At 47.5% G+C, this 23,986-nt stretch overlaps 1 protein-coding gene across 2 annotated transcripts in view; it reads left to right on the plus strand.

Annotated features, from left to right (window-relative positions):
• The window catches only part of PNPLA7 (patatin like domain 7, lysophospholipase), a 169,466-nt gene that overhangs the window by 35,551 nt on the left and 109,929 nt on the right, over window positions 1–23,986 (plus strand). For both annotated transcript variants that reach the window (XM_088459190.1, XM_088459191.1), the window contains 7 exons: window positions 328–408; window positions 3,220–3,348; window positions 4,112–4,192; window positions 6,706–6,862; window positions 8,162–8,245; window positions 11,990–12,090; window positions 14,981–15,139. In XM_088459190.1, the coding sequence (XP_088315316.1) occupies window positions 328–408; window positions 3,220–3,348; window positions 4,112–4,192; window positions 6,706–6,862; window positions 8,162–8,245; window positions 11,990–12,090; window positions 14,981–15,139 (792 nt within the window). The remainder of the gene's footprint in view (window positions 1–327; window positions 409–3,219; window positions 3,349–4,111; window positions 4,193–6,705; window positions 6,863–8,161; window positions 8,246–11,989; window positions 12,091–14,980; window positions 15,140–23,986) is intronic.

Below are 23,986 nucleotides of genomic sequence, written 5' to 3' on the forward strand. Positions count from 1 at the left end.
GCCGTGGTCAGTGTACGCAGTCGATCACCTCGACACGCCCGTGGCATGCCCGCGTCTGGCTTGCTACCACCATCACCACCCTCAAACGCCCACCAAAATTGCCTCTATTTGCGTCCAAATTCATTCTGTGACTTTCGTCGGTAACCAGCGGGACACATGCGCAGTGCGGGTCAGACTGAAAACATTGGCCGCTCGCCTGTGGCATCGATACTGCGCTGCGCCTCGGTATTGGGGTCACCCTGTGTGAATAGCAGTAGTACGAGGCACAGTCACTTTGGTCAGGGACATCTGGCCGTTAATGTTACTCACACGTTCTGTCATTTTCAGGATGGGAACGACATGGTTGTGAAGGAAGTTCTAGCCGGAGATAGCGTACACAGCCTGCTCAGTATTCTTGACGTCATCACGGTGAGCTCAAAGTCTCCTACTCCTGGTTCCGGTTAATTGGTTATGGCAAAGAGAGAGAGAGAAAGAACCAACCAATCAGCTCTCAGCTGTCATTTTTCAAATACAGCCTATAACATGACAGTAGCTAATTGGTTAGTACTTTGGGGTCTATTTACTAAGCCTTAAGGTTTCTACACACTTGGCGGTGTGCTGACGATCGGACGATGTGTACGATTTTCCCTTGAAACTCCCCCGGCAGCTCCCTGGTAGTCCTGCTCAAGATTTGGCACACGATTTGGTGTATGTACAAACGATCCATCGTGCATCGTGTCCCATATTGTCAGATTTGCCCTACAGCACAGCAGATATGAAGATGCGATGTGCGACCAGTGGGAACGCACTTCGGCATCGTGAGTGGGGACTCACGATTAGGACATATTTTACACGATCTGCTGTTCCAATGCATCGGAGTCGGCCAGATCGGGTAAAATATCGCCAAGTGTATAGGCACCTTCAGATGGAGATAAAGTCCCGACCAATCGGCTCCTAACTGTCATTTTTTTCAAACACAGCCTTTTGACATGGCAGTTAGGAGCTGATTAGTTAGAACTATGGTCCTGATTCAGAGGCGCTCACTATTTGCGAGCACTCGCTCTGAATCAGGGCGGAACGTTTTTTTTTTTACCACCGGCCTCCAGGCCGCTCGCTAAGCTGTGTTCGATCACCCACAGCTTTAGCGGGCGGCCTGGCGATGGTTATCGCAACCATCGGGTTTACGACGAGACCCTTGTGGTAGGGTCTCGTCCACCGCAAGCCCCAGTGAACTTCCTGCTCTAATAGAGCAGGAAGTTCACTACTGACATCACTGGTGATGTCAGTAGGGCCGCCCACAAACGGAATGCCTCCGTTTGTCCAGCCACCCCCCCTGCGCGCCTACAAAACGGGGCGAGCTGTCACTCACAATCGACAGCCGCCCCGTCTTGTAGTGAGTCCCGCAGCAAGTGAAAATTCACTCACTACGGGGCATGCGCGGGTCTGAATCAGGCCCCATATCTCCGTTCACTTTTTCTCCATCCAATGCTTAGTACAGGGGTGAGGAACCTTTTTTTCTGCGAGGGCCATTTTGATATATATAACATTATTTGTCGGCCTGGTGCAGGCCACGCCCCCTCTGTATGATGTCACACGGGGCGGGGCCACAATCACCAGTGATTACAGCAATGCTTGGAGCATCCTGAGGATGCTCCGGGGAGCTGTAAAGGCAGCGGTGTGACCGTCTGAAGCGTCCTAAGGATGCTCCAGGCGGCTCTGCTGCATAGATTCTGGCTGCAGGGTGACATTCTAGGCTCCCTACTAGCCAGATGAGGCTAGCAGAAAAAAGCTCAAAGGGCCAGACCAAATAATTCCGGGGGCCTTATACGGCCCCCGGGCCTGAGGTTCCCCATCCCTGGCTTAGTAAATAGATCCCTTTATCTTTCTCGTAGATCATAAGCTCCACTGGGGCAGGGACTGATGCGAATGACTGAAGTATTCTCTGTAAAGCACTGTGGAATATGTGTGCGCTATATAAATGACTGTTAATGCTAATCGTATCAATTTCCCAGGGCTAGTTTTATAACGAGATTGGTGCTAAATCTCTGATACCTGCCCACTTTTCAGGCCCAATTAAGCAACAGTAGAAGTTTTAATCCCTTAGCGGCGTGCTAACTTCTGGTATCTACCATCCTACGACCCTCAAGCATAAAACTTTAAGGGGTCAAATCATTTGCAGACCATGCCTGGTAAGTGCCGTTGCAGCGGTGTTTAAACTCCAGCAAGGGCACACTAAATTACCTCCAGTTACCCCAATATTGCCCTGAATTTGGATATTTTTGTTCGCAGACTCATAGGGGTGTGTTCAAAGATATGATCTCCGAGTTTACTAGATCGTGGACATAATCGCCATTGCCCGCAATTTATTTGACCCACCTCAAGCGTCAAGGTCTCACTGTGGTTTAGGGTGCCAATACTTGGAAGTGAGCAGGGGTATTATAGGAAGCCCCGACATCTGTCCTCTCACAGGATCACTGAGAAGGACGTTTATACAACTGGTGCAAAAGCCAATAGAGGGTGTTGTTCACGGCAACCATCCAGATTATGTATTTGTTATCGCACCTAGGGGCAGGTACAGCTGTCAGCCATATAACCTCCATACGCATACTGTTACGCTGCCATTTTCAGCCACAAAAACCAGTAAGAGCGATCGTTTGTCACGCTATGAGCCACAGTACCCGGCTGCAGAGCGCAGATACACATTCACTCTCTGCACAATCTACTTTTTTATTGTTTTTGCCCTGGGGATATTTGTTGGCTATTTTTCGTTCTGGAATTATTAAATGAAATTGGGGAGGGAGAGAGAGCGGTATTACTGCCAGTCCTCACTGCGCCTGGCTGCTGGGTAAACAGAAATGTACGCGTATATTCCACGAGGAATTAAACCCGCCGCTCATTCAGCCCCTTCCTCCCTGCAAATCAGCCGTTTACCCGCCTGGGGAAATATCATTTTTCTCAATTTCCTAGATGCATCTTTTATATTAAATTTGCAGTTTAAATATTGAAAGCGCAGAGTTAGTACAGAGGGAGAGGGGCTGCGCGTCATTTGCGTTCGTTTCCATGTTTCCCTGTGATATGAGACCTAGCTGGTGGCCGATTGTTAGCTCTGTTTCCATGCCGTAATCGGCGTATGCCATTTCTTGGACATCGTCTGATTCCGGCATGCAGAAGAACAGACGGTGACGATGGTGTTTATCCCTTATCATGCGCTTTAAATCCTAAATATTTTTTTTTATGCAGGGACATCCGGCTCCTTATAAAACGGTTTCAGCCAGAGCCGCCACAGCGTCCACCATCCTCCGGCTTCCGGCAAACGCCTTCCAAGACGTGTTTGCCAAATACCCAGAGACGCTTGTCAGGGTCGTGCAGGTAATGGTCTGAGGATGAAACCCAGTTCGTAATTTTAATATTGGGGGGTTAGTTAAAATATTTTAACTAATTTTAATTTAAAAAAAAATTATATATAAATATTTTTTTTACCAAGTAATTTTTTTTTTATTTGTATTTTTTTTAAATGTAATTTTATTTTTCAATCCAGTTTAGTCCACATATATGGCCAATGAGGAAGCTGCTTGCAGATTACGTGGGATTATGATTGGCTGTCACGACAGAGATCCTGGCTTCTCCCCCCCCCCCCCCCCCCCCTCCTCCCTCCCCAGCGGCGGGCATCACCGCCCCCTCCCCGCCCACAAATGGCAGCAGACTGTCAATCACTGACAGTCTGCGAGCGGGATCGCATACCCGTTCTGCACATGCGCAGAACCGGTCATGCGCCTGCGCAGATTCCCGAACATCGGGAATCCCACGTCCACTAATGATGCACTGCATGATTTCTCATTAGCTTAGTGTAGTACTTTCTCATGGCCTGTAGGGGGAGCTGTGCAAAGCCTCTTTCTATTAGAGCTGCTGCTTTGTTACATGATTAGATGCAGGAGTCCCAGGTATTAGGCTAAGCCACCCGCACAGCAGCTTCGAGTCATACTGACCATGTGTGAGGACATTTAGTGTGTCCACTTTTCCCGGACATTTACACGTGGAAGTCTGCCGTGGGCGTCTCTTTGCACGAATGCTGGTGGGTGCATTTCACAGTTGTATTGACCAGTGTGTAATGACTGACCGTTTTCTCCCACAGATCATCATGGTCCGGCTGCAGAGAGTGACGTTCCTGGCTCTTCACAACTACCTTGGTCTGACCACCGAGCTCTTTAACTCGGTACGTAGCCTCTTTGTTGGTGGGACGGGAAGAGCTCGTTTCCAGGTCTTTGTTTTAGCTTTACCCCGAATCTGTAGCACATAAGGGGCAGACTAGATGGGCCTAGTGGTTCTTATCTGCTGACAAATTCTGTGTTTCTATCCTGTTCCCGACCCCCCCCCCCCCCCCCCCGGCCACTATACAGCAGGGTTAATCATCATGTGAGTAACAGGAGGTGACTTGTAGCTACAAAGAACACCTCTAACTATAGTCAGCGGGAGCTGCCAGGAATGGAGGTGGTCTCCGATAGCATGGTGGACGCACTGCTGGGCTCATTCTGAAACACTGGGCACTTAAGTGGTTAAATCCCCCCCCCCCCCCCCTCCGTGATGAACCAGCCTCTGTGTCCCTAAACGATCCCGCTTGTGGCTTGAAGTGTGATCTACCACTTGTCTTTAGGCTGCAAAAACTAGGGTCATTTATCTCTCCTATCTGCGTCTCGCTTTTCTGGAGATCAGTCCCGTGCTGGCTCTAAAAATGAATGAACAACCGATTACAGCTCCACAAATAGACACCGCGTCTGGCCGAACATATGTTCTCAGTTCTCCCTCCTGTAATCTCACTTTTCCCCCTACACCGATTATCACGGTCGATAAAGTCAGGTTTTTTTTTTTTCCCGTCACTCACTGATTTTATTTTAGTCCGGCTTCTTTCCTGTCTACCAGGCGCCCTAACCAGACTGACCCACTTTTCTGTGTGTGCTTCTTTTGCTTTGTACATAACATCTAACCCGTGCTCCATTCTGCTCTCTGACTTCATAAAGACCTGATTGGAAAAGTAGGGGGGGGGCGTTTATTAAAAAAGAAAAATCTATTGCACCGGAAAAGACCCCCATACATCAGCAATAGATTCCCCAATCCCCAGACACTGGGGTAGGGGCATCGGTGAAATGTAACATGTTGGATTACCTTGATTTGCCGATCCCGACAAACATAAGAATTCCACAGACTCCCTGACGGGTCGGCTGTCATCGATCGCTGGCCGGCGGAAATGCACCGTATCAAAACGCTGAAGGTGGGCGACTTGGTTTTTAGAAAATTGACCGCGGTGTTAGCAAAAGACACAGGCGCAATTGCGGGCAAAAGATGCAGCCACGTCTACGTTTTACGTAGAATTTGGCCCATTATATAGGTTATTACGGTGAATGTTCTATTCAGTGTCCTGACCCTTAATGCCCACCTCCACCTTAAATGCAGAATACAAATGATAGCCCGTCACGTTCCTGAATCATGTAATATCAGAGCTCCTCCTCATTCTGGTGGGCCTGTCATGGCTGACACACGTCGCGATTGTTGCGTTAATGCATCGAAAAACGGACAACCTCAAGCTCGTCTGTGGCGCCTCCCGGCGTTCTATATGTATCAGCATTATACTGTTACGGCCACTGAAAATAAAATGCCAAGAGATACTCAAAGTGGGTTTTTATTTGGTCGTCTTACGGTAATAGCCACGGTCCCACAGCCACGTCATGCGATATAGAGGGGTTGGGATATTAAAGGAGGCAGGAGCCACTTGTAAACCCGCGCCTCTCTCGGTGTACTTATGATAGGGCTTAATTCACGCATGACAGGCGGTGGAATTAGGGTTGCGGAAGCAAAGGTGAGATCTGCACACTGGTTGCAATCCGGTTATTAATGCCGGCAGCCTAACGGATCCTAAACCTTGATCATCTTGGGAAACCTTTTCCTAAGGAACTGAAGCTGATTGACCAGTGTGTGTTGTAATTGCACAGTACCATCTAACCATCCTGCAAACGTCTCTCCGCTCCGTCAGAGCCAATTTGTAAGTTGCGCGTGACGCGTTTGCTTGTAAGGATCTGCGATCTTGGCAAATATATCATTGGTTAAAAAAAAAAAAAAAAGCAGTCCGATTGTGACATGTGCGCGCCTCAGTTATATCGTTGATGTGGTTGCACAGAAGCGCAATCATTTTGTTTGGAAATTAAACAAAAATTTGATGTGTCTGTGGCCAACTTTGTACAGGCGGTGGAATCCAGGGACTCCGCGCCCGGGGAAAAGGTTAGTAGAATAGAGGAGAAGCGGTGAGCGTTCTCAATCTATTCTGGTTTGTTGCGTGATTTTTTGTTTTGTTTTATTTGGTTCACTAATACTTTATGCCATTGTTTTGAATTGAGTGAGTGTGCCCTAAACTTTGTAGTACAAGATCTTCTGTATACTCCCGAACTCCACCATCCTACATAAGAGATTCCAAGTCTATGTCTCATAGAACAAATACAATCCTTGCTGAGTACTGGAGGAAACAGAACACATGGTTTAGGGATTTCCTTGTTTTAGCCCATCCTAATCTCTGACCATGTCCGTAGAGTTTATTATGTGACGTAGCTTTTCCCACAGTACTCGGTTGGTGTGCCCATAGTGGTATAATGTATACAGCCTTATTTATTTAAATAGTTTGGGCCGCGCTGGTTTAATGAGAAATGTCCCGGAGTAAATTTTATTACCTGTGATTACCAGGAGAGCCAGGCAATCCCCCTATTGTCGGTAGCCAGCCTGACCTCGGGTACCGGAAGCGGTAAGGTGGTCCGAAAACCGATGTCTTCCGTCTCCATTGAAGAGGATCCTGCGGAGAAACTCGCTGAACTTCCGCCAGACCAAGATAATGAAATCCTGGGTTAGTACATACCTCCTGAATATTGAAATATTGTATAGAATTGGTAGCAAGCATGAAAATCTAAAATAAATGACGGTTTATACATGAGATACAAAAAAAAGACCTTTACGTTTAAGTGATTGCTTCTCTTTTGCGAAGGTTCATAAGTCTGCAGTTACATAGTCCTGACACTAGGTGGAGCTGCATCTCCTCCACTGAAGAACACTTAGAATTCAGCTCCATAGAAGTTGAAAGGACAAGATTACAACACCAGTGAACTTGTGCCGAGTGCAGTTTCACATCCTTATGATAGATCACTTTATTAGATGGCTTTATCCATTGTTTTGCATGTTTTACTCACCGCATACCCCCCCCACGTGCACCACGTCCCAGACCAGTACAGTGTTTAGTTCCCCTGTCCACTACACAAGGCAATTGTCTCTCGAAATATGTTTACATTGCAACCATTGCAGGAAAACTTTTTCAAAGCCTTTTGACCCGGTGCAATGTGAGGTAATGTGATTGGACGAGAAAGACACTTCTCCCCCCTCCCTGCAAAACCACTCTGTTGGGCCCTTTAAAACCCCTCTCTTTTGATGGACCAATCACAAGTCAGCATAGCAGAAGAGCCCTATCTCGCTGTGGGGTTTACAAGGGAGTGACGCCTGCTTGGTGCATTAGTCCGTGATGAGTAGATTTGCGCACAACTAACTCTCGCAACTAGAAATGTGGGAACCCCTTTTAAGCGCCAAAGTCATTTTATAAATAGAGACGTACGTGTAAGTCACGTTTTAGGAAGGCAGAATTATTTACATCCGCAGTAATATTTGCAGCTTGTTTTAGCGCAGAGGTGCGAGAACAGGTGTAATGACTTGTGGTATCAGCGAGACGCTGGGATATTTATAACGGCGACAAGCGTGCATCACGGCGGTGTGGAACGTGATGATGAAGCCAGCGTTTGTTAGAGGTGACAGTGCGGATGGGGGAAGTGTTCTTGTGAATGGCAACTTGTCACATCTGCTTTGTATATATGTCTATCACAACGTGTGTTGTATCCCTGTGCAGAGCCTATAGAGTGTAAGCTCTGCATCCCAGCAAGGGCCCTTTGTCCTAGTTCATTAAGTTCAACTTTTTCTTAATCCTAGCTCTGTTGATCCAGGAGCCCGAACAAACCCCCCCTAGTGGAGCAACACTTAACGGATATCGTGTCCTTAAGCATATTGAATGAATTATTTCCGTCTTCTGTATCGATCGCCCGAATTGTTATATTATTCTTTGACTGTCATTGTTTCTTTTTGGTTTCTTATTTTTTTAATGCAGACCCCAATAAATTCTCTGCCGCTGACGGCTCCAGCTCCGGTCACCGTAGAAGTCGTTCGTCTTCAAGTTTAGCCGAAATCCCTGGTAAATAAGATTTTGGAGCATGCGCTGTGCGGAACCACGCAACAGACGCTCTGCAAACGCGCATACGTTCAACTCCGCTAGATGTCTATGCTGTATAGTGTTCATGGTTATTGAGGGGTTTGTGGGGATTCTGAGGGTAGAGGAGTGGGCTCTGCGCACACAGGATATTAACTAAGAAGTAGCCGTGCGACAAAGTGTGCAAAGATCAATCTGTTTATGGGCATATAATTAATTATCGTCAGTCCCTATTTAAAATGTTAGTCTTTCACCTATATTGAATTTGCTTTTTACCTGTCCCCGAAACCGCCAGTTACGAATTGTCCCTTCAGCCGTTTGGTATCTCGACCAGTGGGACTCAGGACCAGAGATTATATAGGGTCTCAATCAGACCCGGTCGCCAGCGTTGAGCACTCGCAACCGGGTCGATGTTAAGGCCCTGCGCACGCGGGGCGGGGGGGGTGGCTACACAAACAGAGGCGTTCATGACGAAATGCTTGCCGTTTTGTGGGCGGCCGCACTGACATCAGCAGTGATGTCAGTGGGGAGTTTCCTGCTCAATCAGAGCAGGAAGCTCCCTGGGGCTTGCGGTTGCCGAGACCCAACCTTAGGGTCTCGTCGCAAGCCCCGATGGTCGCGATGGTCTTGACCATCTCGACCATCAACCTGGTCGGTCGCTAAAGCTGTGGGTGGCAACCCACAGCTTAGCTAGTGACCAGGAGGCCGCACTTAAAAAAAAAAAAATCAAGCGGCCGCCCTTATTCAGAGAGAGCGATCGCTTCTTGCGACCGCCTCTGAATGAGGGCCATAGTTATTCAGACGAGAGCCATCTCCTACCATACTGGTCCCGGCCGCGCTGCCCCCCCCCCACCAAGCCTCATCTGTTGTGTGACTGACGTTACCTCCTCCTCCTCCCTCGCTGATTAATTAGAAAGCAGCTGATTTTTTTTTTTTCTTATCTCCTACTGTTCCTCTGCCCCAGAAACCCCTATTTATATCTGCTCGTGTTAGATTAATTAGCACTTCTCTGCTGTGTAGCGGGTGAGCTGCACTACCGCTCACCGTGATAACAACTTGGGGATAAAATCATGAACGACATATTTTCTTTTCAGTATTGTGTATAAATATATAAAGTGTGTAACTCAAACCCCTGGTTCAGGCTCCAGCTTATAGAATATATGATGAGTGTTTTCTATGTAATACTTTGTTTGGGGGGGAGGAGGGGCGTGCGAATATGCAAAATAGTACATCAGGGTCTTTTTGTAAATAATTTAAATCCCATCCCATATGTAATTCATTGTGGCTGTGGCTCCTTCCGTACAGTTATCTTAATACTACAGCTATTATATAGCTTCTCTTCTACAGGAAGCTGACGGACAGTGGGGGGCAGGGCACCAGAAAGCAAATGAGCCCACCCTTTATAACGCTAATCCTTCTCCTTACTTTTTTTTAATTTATTTTTTTAACAGAGCCCTTCATAGGATAGGCTCAAAGCCTCGCCCTTTTTTTTTTTTTTTTCTTTTAATATACATTTTTATTGTGGTTTTATTTCTTCTTATCATTTTTCGCTCCCAACTTGGGTATCCCTATTCTAGTGCTCTGCCAACGTTGCAGGATCTCACCTGTAAGCCCTTAGTGGTACACCGCTTCCTACTGAGACACCGACCTGCTGCGTCACTAATCCGCCGCTGTGTGTATTAAGTGATGCACCATCGAAAACATCGGTCGCACCCTTGGACGCACAATCGTAGATTCCACCTATCCTATGGCTTTGGCTGCTTGCGTAAAACTTCGCCGCTGCATCTATCAGGCCCTCAATGCCAGACCAAGCTACCTACGGGGCAATCGGACGCACTGCTCTACCTACTGTGCTATGCAGTGTTAGGTTTTACCCCCCCCCAGGGTAATGGTCCCTTATACAGTGCATGGATTTGTATTTCCCACCTCCCAGTCCTGTGGAGTAGGGCTCGAGTGCCTCCTCTGGTCCCTTCCTGCGCTAGGTTATTAGTTCAGCCTGTCACAGATCTCTCCAGGAATACCAAAGCCTAGATGTCCCTTTGGAGCACTTCACACGAATCAATGGCGGAGGAAGGCGACCGTATAGATCGGCATACAGCACCACGCACACGGACATGTATGGAGACTGAAAGCGTGAAACGATTGATCCCTCCGTTGACGTTTCTCCCTTTTGGGGCAGATGTGTGAAGCTCTGGAAAGTGATAAAGTGCAGAGCGATAAACGACCAACTAATCAGCTCCTAACTGTCAAGTTGCTGGCTGTGTTTGAAAAATGACAGTTGAGAGCTGATTGGTTGGTCATTTATCACTCTCCGGTTTTATCATTTTTCAGAGCTTCATACATCTGCCCCGCTGTGTCTGATATGGGCGTTTCCGGGGCGGCAACCTGTATGTTTACCGCGCGGACACATGGAACCGATCTGTCTCAGGGGCCATGGCAGTGCCATAGGTATGTAGCCAGACTTTCATGCTCATTTTGGAGCGTGCATACAGTGATGCAACCCCTGTTCCTGATTGGTTCATTTGGTTTCCACGGGGGCCTGGCGAATCAACATCTACAGCTGACATCCAGACTCTGGAGCGCCACACTGGCATTCTCAATAGGCCAAATTCATCCCTGGTGCCATCCACCGCCATGATGTTCCTGAGCCACTATTTCCATATGGTGCACCAGAAGATGTCCCATTTCCAAGGTTCACGTCACCTTACGTTTCATCATGTTCCTGTTGTCCTGGAACAGATCTGTGGTACCTTGACTCCCATTTAATTATCTTCGTGTACTTATCTGGCAAGTTGCCACAGATGACACCAGCCTTTTCGAGTCCAGTCTCCATTGTGCCTGGGGGACATGGTCTTCTCAGGATTTTCACTCTTTTCCGATGAGCATCTCGAAAGTGGTGGCCATTTACCTGGCCCTGAACAACTAGACATTGCTTCTTCAGGGTCAGGCCATCAGGTGCACAATGCCACCAGGTGGGAGAAACCTTTTGCATTCCGCATTGTGAGAAGAAATGGGAGGCCACCTTCATGAGCTATAGACCTGCTGGCACCTCATCTTTATCACAAGCTCCCCCTGTTATGAAACACTGGCTGCTCAGATTCTGCTGCAAGTCAGACCGGAAGTGGTTCTCCTAGAAGGCACAATTGCTCAATCTCTGTTGGCCATCACACAGCCCTTTCCCTTTCGGCCATGAGGCACTTGACCCAAGGTGGTTGGTCCCTTCCTCGATGGTCCGTCCGGTGACCAAGCCTACAGAGCTGTTACCAGCTTTTCTAATCGTGCAGTGTGGAAGTTGCTGTCTTTGATACCCACCACCTGTCTCGTCTTATTGCTGATGGAGAAATCAGGATTCGTTGTACTTCGTTACTGGTCACCGAGACTGTAGACAGACACAGACCTGCCCACTCTGGACTATGTGGCTTCTGTTCTGTTGCCCCATTCGTATTATTCTTGTCTCTTTCCTAGACTGGTGGAGCTTGAGAAGAAGCAAGGAAGTCCCTTTCCCCCCCAACTGTTCCCGTACCTGCCACCTTTTTACGGAGTAGAATATAACCCACCAGCTGTTCTCCTACAGCCTCAGACAATTTATCAGTAAACCTGAGAAATCCCCAATAATACAATTATTCTATTCTGCAAACCATTATAACCGTTCCCCCTGCAGTATTTATTTTGGAAATAGTTTCCTCGTGTTGCTTTTGTTTGTTACATCTTGAGTTCTTCATTTACCAGGCAGCCCCAAAGCAGCCAAATCTGACATGGACATGGCGTATGAGAGGGCACGGGTGAGCCTTACCCCGGATGACCTACCTCCAAGTCCCATCCTGAACAAGGTAGGAAAGTTCTGTTTAGTCTTGTATTGCAGGACCTATAGGTCACCCTGTGCCAATCGGGACATGAAACGAGCGGCTCTTTTGGATCTGTGTTGGCTAAAATAATGAACCCAAACATATTTCGGCTCCATGTTACGCATTTTTTTTGTTTTTAGATATGTTTAAAGCTCGTTTCACTTGAAAAAATGTGTCCACACATTAAAAGATGTTGTGTTAATTAAGAAAAAAGAATAATTTGTAATATTTTATTTATTTATTTTATTTATTTTTTAAACCACGGAAGAAGCGCAGTTCCCAGTTGTATAATGGTGTTAATCTCTGTGTATAGCTGACACATTGGAACGAGATTACCGCGGCCACAGAGGATGCCTGGTGGGTGGGAATGAAACACTTTACATGCATACAGGATGAAGTGATGCACTTAGTATCCAGGCTGTAATGATACCTTCTGCCAGTCACACACAGGGGACATCACAGACTGTTCTGTTCCTTCTCCCCCCCATATAGGGTTCATGCTGATGAGGGGCATGTAAATGTTACTCCTGTGCTATGTGCCGGTGCTGTGTGCAACAGTACTGAAGCCATAAGACGCAGGAATAACCCGTCTTGGTGCTGTTTTTCTGCCATTGCCCGTACCCCGAGTTCTTAGCGGCACCTGGCTGCAATCAAAGTAAATCAGATATGCGTTAGACAAAAAGGGCCAACGGGGACAATGGAGGTGCAATGTCAAAGAAGTGTTCTATTGCGAACGTCTAGGGAAGGTGTAGGCAACCTCAGACACTCCCAGCATGCCTTGCCACAGCTGTAGCTTGCCTTAACAGCAAAACCGCATGCTGGGATGTGTAGTTCCACCGCAGCCGGAGTGTCACGGGTTGCCTAACCCTGGTCCAGAAGTGTGTGTCTGTGGTTTTGCCAACTGGCAGTGCGATCGCTCTGCGGGGACCGTGGTGATGACGTCCGTCTTTTGTCTTGTTGCTCACATCTGTGCAGCTTCCTCGGTGTGTAAAGTCTCTCTGGGCGCTCTGCGCTTTTCGAGTTACAAAGATCAGTCAGGGCGGTGAATCCTGAGCCCGTCCCTGCCTGAGAGATGGAAGTGATTTTTATCTCCATAGAATTTTTCCTTGTCCATGTAACAAATATAATGCGGATTACTTGCTGTGGGTTTTATGGTAGGAATTTAGTAAACTGTCGTGTGTAAAGTTCTACCCTTATCATAGGACACCACTGATAGATTTGTGTATGGTGCAACAGCGCCCAAACATGTTAACACTTAACTTCTGTAGGTATACTGTGTGCGAGGCTGTGCTTTTATCTCAGCCACTGTACGCTGACACAGAGCTGGGCTGTGATTTATGGCTGGCTCTAGAGATGCAGCCAGGGACGGTTGCTAATCTGGATTTACTGTCACCGATGCATATAGTTCTATAGGATGCTGGGCTTCTGCATTTACAACGATGGTGATATTGGTGTGCCCCCCTCCCCGTCTGATCCTGCTGCCCAGATCCCAGTACAGGATCGGGCATAACCAAACATTTGTGGACTACTTCGCAAGACCTGAGGCATGACATTGGACAGCGCCCTCTCCAACCACTTCATATCAGTTCTTTAAAGGACACTGCAGCCTGAAATGGCCGATAACAGAAATCATTAGCTTACACCACAGTTGATGATTTTGTGGGAATCCCCTCCGGCCGGGAGATTTTTTGAGTTGGGAGGTCCTAGGAGGCCTATTACTGTCAATCGTGTCCCCTGTGATTTGTATAATTTTGCAGTGAGAGGCGGGGTCACGATGAAGCGATTCAGAGAGTTGTATCATCATGGCCCCTCCCACTTCCTTGCAGAAGTCGATTGATTCGTTGTCCACTCTCCCGGGAGTTCTCCCTGTAACTTAGGAGTCTCCCGTACATTCCAGGAGGTTTGCTCTCAGCTGCGCACCAAACGAAATGTGAAATATTCCGAACCCTGGCAAACTATGGCGACGTCTAGGTTTATGTCCGTGAGCGTGATCATGATTGACATGCGCTGTGTAACCAGTCATTACTGCGGTTGGGTAAATGGAAGAGATTAAAGAATACACCATCCAATAGACACCGCCATGCCGGAACTGCTCCTGTCCTGTAGGGGCAAGCGGATATGGGTTTGGTCCCATTGGAACCTATAGATTCTGTACCTTTTTGTATGTTTATTCCAACGTTAAGAAAATTTAAAAAAAAAAACATCGTTAAAGCCACTAAGAAGGTCATCAATGTAATCCAGGGGCATAATACCTAATTGCTGAGCCTCATTGTAAATTTTTAGTGGGGTGGACTGGCGATTGGTCTCCACCCCCCCCCCCCCCACCGTGGCTTCCGGCTCTGCTCCCCTCAGGCTGGTGCTATGAAACCTTGTTTCAGTCCTGCAATAGAAAGCCCAAAACGTGCCCAGTGGCCGATAGACCAGTATCGCTGGGCCACGTGGCATCTGCAATACAGTTTTTCTTTGTTCCCGTCAGAATTTAATATATGTTACACTGACTGTGTCATCACTAACCAGCTAATATTGCTGTTAGACTAGGGAGCCTAAACCAGGCCCAGGGACACTGTGAGGCGACCCGCCGAGCGTTTCCAAATTAGCGAAGGAGAGAGAAAAATCCCGTTGAGCCTCGGTGTAAGGTTGTTCCATTTTCACATGGTTGTCCTGAGTGCTGACATTAATGTATATTAGAAACACTTCGCATCCTATTCTCCACATATAATAATTTTTATATGGACTTGTAGCTTGCTAGGCTTATGATGTCATCAGAAGAATGTTTGTTTCAGATCGCAGGAGACGTGTATATCGTACCCGTCATTGTGTTCTCAGGGTTTCTGGGTTGTAAGCTGCTTATTCTCATTCTCCTGTGATCTAACAGCCTATCCTGAAGAAGTCGGTGACGGTTACAGAGACCCCGTCCGCTGTTTATCATTACAAGGAGGAAGATCTGATGATCCCGGAGTTTAGTGTCAACAGACACCTGAATGCTATGTTCGAGGCTGCAAAAAAAGATCTCTCTACACTTATGAAACTTCAAGTAAGTGCATCTTCCCAACGAGACATCCACACGTTTTAATGTGCTGGTGTCAGTGGCACGGGAAGGCCAGCAGGGGACGCTGTGCAGCCTCTTTAATTGCTTAGACCATGTACGCGATTAACTCCTCATGCTGGTGCCGGGAAGGACTGTATTGTTAGGACTGCACGCTTATATTTTCGTCCTTCCAGTTCCAGATGATAGGGAGGTTCTTCTGTATTGTTGCAGCACAGTATAGCACGAGGCAGTCGGGGAGGCATTAGGGCATGTGCAAACACATTCTGTAGGGAGATTTTGGAACGTGCTTGTGTGTGTGGATTGGGTGCCTTGTGCTTGTACCTAGGAGCTGGTTTAGTTCCTCATTAGTACCAGGTGACAGTAACGTGTTGGATTTCACAGTCCAGTGTTGCGCGCCGTGTCCAGCCTTTACAGAGACATCCTGCCAGTGTTTCCTCCTGACCTGAAGTCAAGGACTTCTCTTAGGGCCGGATTTGGGAATAGAGTAAGATAACTGTGCGTCTTGGTTACACCATGCTGCACCGCAGGTGGGACTGAAGTAAAATGTGCACAGAGAGTTAGATTTTGGAGGGGTGTATCCAAAGTGAAATCTAAATTGCAGTGTAACAATAACGCTGCCCAGAATTAGTGGGCCACAAGCTACATGCAACAGCGGCCATTATTTACCCTGCTTACAAAAAAATGGTTTCCCTTTGCACCCCTTGCATTGCAACATGGTTAGTCCAGGTACATGGTTACACGGTACGGGTTCTCAAACTCTGTCCTCAGGTCCCCAAACGGTGCATGTTTTCCAGGTCTCCTCACAGAATCACAAGTGATATAATTAGCACCACCTGTGGATCTTTTAAAATGTGTTAGTGAGTAATGAATCCACCTGTGCACCTGCTGGGTGACCTGGGATATGTGATATGTGTGGGGTCCTGAGGACCGAATTGAGAACCACTGCTCTAGGCCCTTAGTCTGCTCTGCTCTAGGCCCTTGGTCTGCTCTAGGCCCTTGGTCTGCTCTAGGCCCTTGGTCTGCTCTAGGCCCTTGGTCTGCTCTAGGCCCTTAGTGTGCTCTGCTCTAGACCCTTAGTGTGCTCTGCTCTAGACCCTTGGTCTGCTCTGCTCTAGACCCTTGGTCTGCTCTGCTCTAGACCCTTGGTCTGCTCTGCTCTAGACCCTTGGTCTGCTCTGCTCTAGACCCTTGGTCTGCTCTGCTCTAGACCCTTGGTCTGCTCTGCTCTAGGCCCTTGGTCTGCTCTAGGCCCTTGGTCTGCTCTAGGCCCTTGGTCTGCTCTAGGCCCTTGGTCTGCTCTAGGCCCTTGGTCTGCTCTGCTCTAGGCCCTTGGTCTGCTCTGCTCTAGGCCCTTGGTCTGCTCTGCTCTAGGCCCTTGGTCTGCTCTAGGCCCTTGGTCTGCTCTAGTTGGCGCAGCTGCTTATCGTTCGCCCCTGAAATAGGGCTGGTGCTGTTGCGCACGGTCGGCGATGACTAGCAGCAAACCAAGCGTGCACATGGGGAATGGACGCATCACAAAGATGCTTACTGCCCTTTATATAGGTGCATATGCGCATTTGTTCCTCGCACGCATTTCAGGAGCATCACATTTCCGATTTACTTCCAATTGTGCATCAGGCTGAGGGAATTGGCAAAAATGGGGCTTCTGAGGTTCCCTGTCGCCTACACAAAGTGTGGAGATTTATCTTTAGCAAGAAGTACGCGGTAACATGATGATGATCAGAAGCAAGCCAAGTGGCACCTGGAGATGCGGGCAAATATTACGTGCCCTCTACCGCGGTTGCTTTTTGTCTCGATCAACATTCATCCGATTTTACTTCCAACTTTGCCTCCAGCCCGATTGTCGAAAGGTGTTTGCAGATCGCCATCAGCGTTATTATGCGCTGCTCATGTAATATGGAGAGACGTGTGGTGGCTGCTGGCAGTCACCCCACTGGCTCTATGCCAGGGGTCAGGGGACTTTTTTACCTTTTACCCCAAAATATATTTGGATACGCCGACCTTACCCCCTTGATTTGAAAGGAAGGAAATCATATAGCAGTGCCCCTATATAATGCCCCTGTAGTAGTGCCCCTGTAGTAGTGCCCCCGTAGTTGTACCCCTGTAGTAGTGCACCCATATAATGCCCCTGTAGTAGTGCCCCCATATAATGCCCCTGTAGTAGTGCCCCCATATAATGCCCCTGTAGTAGTGCCCCCATTTAGTGCCCCTGTAGTAGTGCCCCCATATAATGCCCCTGTAGTAGTGCCCCCATATAATGCCGCTGTAGTGCCGCTTGTACAAAAATAAAACACTTACCTTAATCCCCGCTCCTGCATCCGGCGCTGTCCTGTCCGCCCAGCTGCTCCTCGGAACTATGGGAGAGACGTCATGACATCTCTCCCATAGTGCGCATGGAGAGAGCTGGAAGCTGGAGTTCAGAAGAGAACTCCAGCCTCCGGCTAACGCGGCGCTGCAGGGAAGGAGCCGGGCGCCCGCTGGTAATAACATCTCAGCAGGCGTCCGGCTTAGAGCCTCCCTGCGGCACAGCCGGGCATGCATATGAATCATTCTATATTATAGAATGATTCATATGCATGCCCGGCTGTCCGTCCATTACCCCCAGGAATTCAATTTTTACCCCATGTGGGGTAATTTACCCCTGTTCCCCGACCACTGCTCTATGCCATAAGTTTCAGGGCTCTGCCAGAGTTTTTCTGAGAGCTTCCGTATCTCGCCATTAACGTGCACTGAGCCAGGGTCTCGGAGCAAGACTGCGCCTCTGTCCCTGTAGTGTCGCCCTACATCTGTGCATTTAATTATAAGCCCCTGATTCCGGGCTATCTGCAGTACATCACTTGCAGTTGTGCGTCTATTCCCTGCCTTATTATAAATACCTGGGCATCTCTGCCTGGGGGCATCTCTCTGCCTGGCTTACCCCTTTGAGATGAGCCTGAGCGGGCAAGTTGTAATAATACCTCCGTTCATTAGTATGGAGGACAGTGCACTTATTACACTAATCTATCCAGCATCCAGCTTTCCGGTTGCCAGTAATTCACAGGAGACATGAATTGTCCTTTGTCGCCTCTTGGTGTGTGAAGATTATTACAGGGTCGGTGTTCTGCTTTATTTAACAATCTGACTCATTGTGCAGGATCCAACTTGCTGCTGCACAACAAATCTAATGATTATTTCCAGCAAGAGTGCTCCCCTCGTGCCGCTGATTGTGTTATCTCCTACTCTCAAGCCGGATTTAAGCAGGTATCCGGTTACTGGTTAGGAAGTAATTGCCATATATTACGGTCAGCTCGCTCGCCTTCGGCTGCGTAATACGGTATCGCATTGCCCTGTGGTGCCAGCGACTGGCACTGTACACTTGTGGGATGTTATAGACATGAGTGGTTGTGTTCTGCCTGGAGAGCTGTAATTTACACAACGCTGCACAGCAGAATGTGTCTTCTCCGTGACACCCACCCGAATATACATAAAAAAAAAAAGTCGTAAAGGTTCAACTTTCAGAAATGATGCCCTTCCAATGCAGGTTAGCTTGGTATTGTTTGACGCGATTAATGTTCTTTTATAGCCTGAGCCAGGCTTAAATTGAGTGAGTAGTCACCGATGACCGTGCACACAAAGTGATACCAGTCATTGGCTGGTTCTAACATTGATATGGTGGATGTACACACAATTACACTGCAGCATTGACCCAGCTTGGTCCTCATTGGCATAATTGCCCAGCGCAGTCGCCAGGGGTGGAGGCATCTTATTTTAGTTTCCGGAGAACAGGAGAGACTAGACTGCTGTGCCAGGCTCTCTTGGAGCCACCATTGACCATTGACCCCGTACACTGAGTCATTCTTAATGTATAAAGAAAAGACATTAACGCCGGATCGTGTTTTGTAATTCAGTGATATCCTCTAATGTGGTGCAATGTTACATTAACACGTGTTTTAATGCCAATGTAAACGGGTGTCCAATCTATTTTATTTATGGTCATGAAGATGGTTTCGACCGTGTCAAATAGGATATTTCATTTCTATATAGAATAGATATGTTTATTGTAGGGGTGAGCGGATTCGGTTCTACTCGGTTCCGTCCGGTTTTAAAAACCGAATCTTATTGGCTATCCAAAACTCGTGACAGCTGATACCCAATAAGATTCGGTTTTTAAATCCGAACGGAACCGAGTAGAACCGAATCCACTCACCCCTAGTTTATTGACACATATGAATAATTTATTAATAACAGAACACGGATTTACAAGACACAGAGGCTAAAAAAAAGTTTACAAATCCTAATTACTAGTTTTCTGGTTTGATCATATGAATTTGGGAGTACTGTCATTTGTTATGGGGGCGATGTACTGAGACTTGGAGAGAGAGATAAAGTACCAACCAATCAGCTGCTAATTCGTGTTACAGGCTGTGTTCGAAAAATGACAGGAGCTGATTGGTCGGTACTTTATCTCTTTCCAAGGCTTAGTACAAGCTTTGGAAACCTACTTTACCCATATAATGACACAGCATTGTGCTGGCATCCTCTTTCATCCCCGTTAGGACTCCTCAGTGCAGGATCGGCCGCCCTCACGGGCACAAAAACAAGAGTTGGGCAACTTTTTTAAATGACACAAGGGGCCGTATGCAATTGCGCTTGTTCATTGGCTTGTGATATTTTATTTATTTTTGCCCAGGCGGCGGTGGTTCGGTTCGGTTATGTTCCCATTATCGGAGACCTTGGGGTTAATGCCTTTTGACAGCCGTTGAGGAATTATCGCTGATCCTTTACCTAAACAACTCCCTTAATTATCTTCCTTATGAAATGAATCATGAAACTGATCCCTGATCTAAACTGAAATTGCCTCGAATAATTACAGTTCCTTGCTGGATAATTATGTTAAAACAACACGTCCCGTCAGCCTCATGCCTGCGGCACACTCCCACATGTACAGCGCCGGGATGGTCTCCCTGTCACCGTGAGGCAGCAGTGCTTATTATCTCCTAAATATACTCTTCCCTGCGGACCCCCCCCCTCTCTTCCTCTCCTTGTGTGCCGTCCTCATTTAAGTGTCTAATGTGTTTTGTGCGTTAGAGTCTCTGTGCCCAGGAATGAGCGTGGGGAGCAGAGACAGAGATCTGAACTGTATAAAAAGTTTCTATGCTGTTATAAGGGGAACACACAGCCCTTAATGGAGTTTAAGATTTTTTTTATTTTTTTTTGAATTAAGTGCTTTTTTTATTAATTTTCAAAAAAGAAAACAACAACAAAGAGACAAACATAATACAAAATAAAAGGATGTAAGACTAGCATATCATTGATGTCACATTACAATGAGCAAACAGACTAGCATATAACACCCATATACAACAATTGTCCATAAATACATATACATACACACATATACATACATATATTATTTCCCCTCTCGCACGCAGCAATAAGTGATTGTGTAGCAGTATTACCCCCATTGCTACTATTACATAACAGCACTAAATAAAGAATTGGAGACAGAGAGCCGGTGATGTGCGGTCTGAGCATGAACAGAATTACGCCATTTGGCCCATATGTGTTCAAATTTAGATTCAGCGTTTCTAGCCAAGTAGGTATATTTTTCATGTGCAATTGTGGCAGAGACCAACGACAACCAATCATAATACTCCGGCCCTGTGGAGGCCATCCAGGAGCGGGCAATGCAAACTTTGGCCAACATGCAAACATTCAGTACATACTGACGAGTGTGTCTATCAAGCAAATGGTCTTCTATAATTCCTAGCGTACATACAATAGGAGTAAGAACTGCCCGCGGAACTCCTGTAGAGGAGATTACCCTGAGTATTTTGTCCCAGAACGACATAATCTGAGGACATTCCCAAAGCAAATGCCAAAAGTTGGCCGATGGGGCACTACACTTAGGGCAATTTGAATCTGAACGACCACCAAACCTAAACAGATGATCAGGGGTTAAATAAACCCGGTGCAATAGGAATAGCTGGATTTGTCGGAAGCGAATTGAGGTGGTAGCTAATCGTGGGCATCCCAATGCATCCCGCCATGAATCGTCCTGTATTGCACCCAGATTAACCTCCCATTTAGCTCTGAGAGCTGGCAGATCATCATGGTGGTGAGCCTGCATTACAAAGGAGTAGGCATGAGAAACAAAACGACGAGATCCGCCTACAGACAAGAATTTTTTGACAGGGGAATCTTGAATGTTTGGGGGAGCATCAGGGAATTGGGTTGCCAGCGCATGTCTAAGTTGCAGATATCTAAAGAAATGTGACCGTGGGAGGCCAAATTCAGACTGTAACTGACTAAAGGATTTAAGTACACCTGCATTATATAGCTGTCCCAAGGAAACCACTCCCCACCTGCCCCAAGTCCCCCTGGTCTGCAACGCCATAAGTTCAGGCAAAGCTCGAGAGCACCATAATGGAGTAGCCGGATCTAAGCCCTGTGTCTTCAGAATTTTTGAGACAGAGTGCCATATTCTGACAGCTTGAGTAAGTATAGGTAACATATTGTTAGATATATTACCACTAAGTAGTGCCTGCAGAGGAGTATGACCTGGAGTAACTTGGGAGATCATAACAGAATGTAGGGCCAGAGGGTCAGTGTCATTTATCCAATGCCACAAATGCGCCAGTTGAGATGCAAAATAGTACATGCGAAAGTGGGGAAGTGCCAGACCCCCCTGTGAACGAGGCTTAGTTAGCACATCCAATTTTGTGCGAGCTCTGCGATCCGCCCAGACCAGAGAGGAGACCAAACCGTTTATTTGGTGGAAATTTTTTTGGGGAAGATAAATCGGAGAGTTATGGAGTACATATAACAGTTTAGGTTGTAGCACCACTTTAATTAAGTTGACACGCCAGGTGAGTGAGAGCGGAAGTTTGCTCCATGTCTTTGCCCGAGCCCGTAAATAGTCCACCTGGGGCACCACATTCAAGCTCACATAATCTCGGGGAGCATTAGATATCCAAATACCTGGATATTTAAAGGTATTGACCCACTTCAGTGGAAGTGAAACACTCGAACTCACAGGGCATGGTCCTCTAAGGGGGAGAATACAAGATTTATCCCAATTTATTGTAAGTCCCGAGAAACTACCAAATTGAGTAATGAGATCAAGAACATGAGGCATGGAGCTGGAACAGCCAGAAATAAAGAGCAACATATCGTCAGCGTACAACGCCACTTTGTCTGTTCTGGCCCCCAGCTCCAATCCCCTGATACTCCTATGTGCCCGAATGAGACAAGCCAAAGGCTCAATTGCTATAGCAAACAGGGTGGGAGACAAAGGGCATCCCTGTCTCATTCCACGCGATAAAAGAAAGGAAGAGGATATAAAACCATTAACTGACACCCTAGCTGTTGGGGCCGAATATAGGAGTTGAACCCATTTTATAAACCCAGGGCCAATCCCAAAGCAGCGCATGGTCTCTCATAGGAAGGGCCACTCGACAGAATCGAAAGCTTTCGCTGCATCCAGCGAGACAACAACTGAGGAGGACCCCTGCCCACGAGAGACCTGCAAATGAGTGAAAAGGCGACGTAAATTAATGGATGTGGACTTGCCGGGCATAAACTCCGTCTGGTCTGGGTGGACAACAGATAAAATCACTCTACCTAATCGAATGGCCAATAATTTAGCTAAAATTTTAACATCTGTAGGGAGAAGGGATATGGGTCGGTAAGAGTCAGAAAGCCTCGGATCCTTCCCCGGCTTAGGCAAGACTACAATAAGAGCCTCTGACATAGATTGTGGGAGAGCAGTGCCCTCATTATAGTTGATTAAACAAGTCAAGGAGACGAGGGACATAAAACTGACTGTGCTTCTTGTACAGCTCTATCGGAACTCCATCTAACCCGGGTGCCTTACCGCCAGGGAATGAACGCAAAGCCTCATCCACCTCCTGGAGTTAAGATTTTTGCTTGGACACAGGGATTGGGGAGGGGGGGGCTGTAATTCGGCAAGTATTGCATTTGTTAACCGTTCGCAATAAGTTCATCTGTGACCTATCCTGGATCATGTCGGGTCCGTTGCGTAGCTTTCAGATACGTGTTTCCTCTATGGTGTAATGTGCATCCATTTTTGTTGTCTATTAGCCCGATGTAATTCTCTTGCTTTCTGCCTGTTTGTAGTCTGATACGTTGACTGTAGTTCCAACATGTTGAGAAGGGTGGGTATGATGACCCGACACTCGGGATGCCGTCTGTTAATAGACTGACTGCGGCATGCCGATGGCAAGAATCCCGACAGGGGAACGGTAAATACCCCCTAACCCTCCTTTCCAGCACCCCAACACTAACCCTCCCTACCCCGCACCCTAACGCTAATGCTCCCGGTATGTGCCTAATCCTAACCCTCCCCCCTTAGTGCCTAACCCTAACCTACCCCCAGTGGTGCAAAACCCCAAACTCCCCCGTCTGTAGCCTAACCCTAACCTCCCCCCTCCCGCTGCCTAAGCCTAACACCCCCCCCCCGTGGCTAACACCAACAAGGCCCCACTATACTTACGATCGGGATCCCTGCGTCTTCATCTCCACTACTGTGGGAATTCCAGCGCTGGTCATCTGGCCGGCAGAGGGGATTCTGGCGCCGGGGTTTCGAGCGCGGGCATCCCGGGTGTAGGCACAGTAATTACAATCCCGTTGAGAATATGTATTCAGTCATCTTGGCTCTTGCTGCAGCGGAGCAAATTTAGTTAGGTGCCAATGAAACTACCCAGTATAATATTGGACTTTTGAAGAAATCCAGAGGATGCCTTTGTGGACACTGAGAGAACACATAAACTCCACACCTGTACCATACTGGCCGTAGACAAACCCAGGTGCTGCAATTACTTCATGCACGCA

This window comes from Taudactylus pleione, unplaced genomic scaffold (assembly GCF_031769625.1).
Source record: "Taudactylus pleione unplaced genomic scaffold, aTauple2 ptg000897l, whole genome shotgun sequence".
NCBI classification, from domain to species: domain Eukaryota; kingdom Metazoa; phylum Chordata; class Amphibia; order Anura; family Myobatrachidae; genus Taudactylus; species Taudactylus pleione.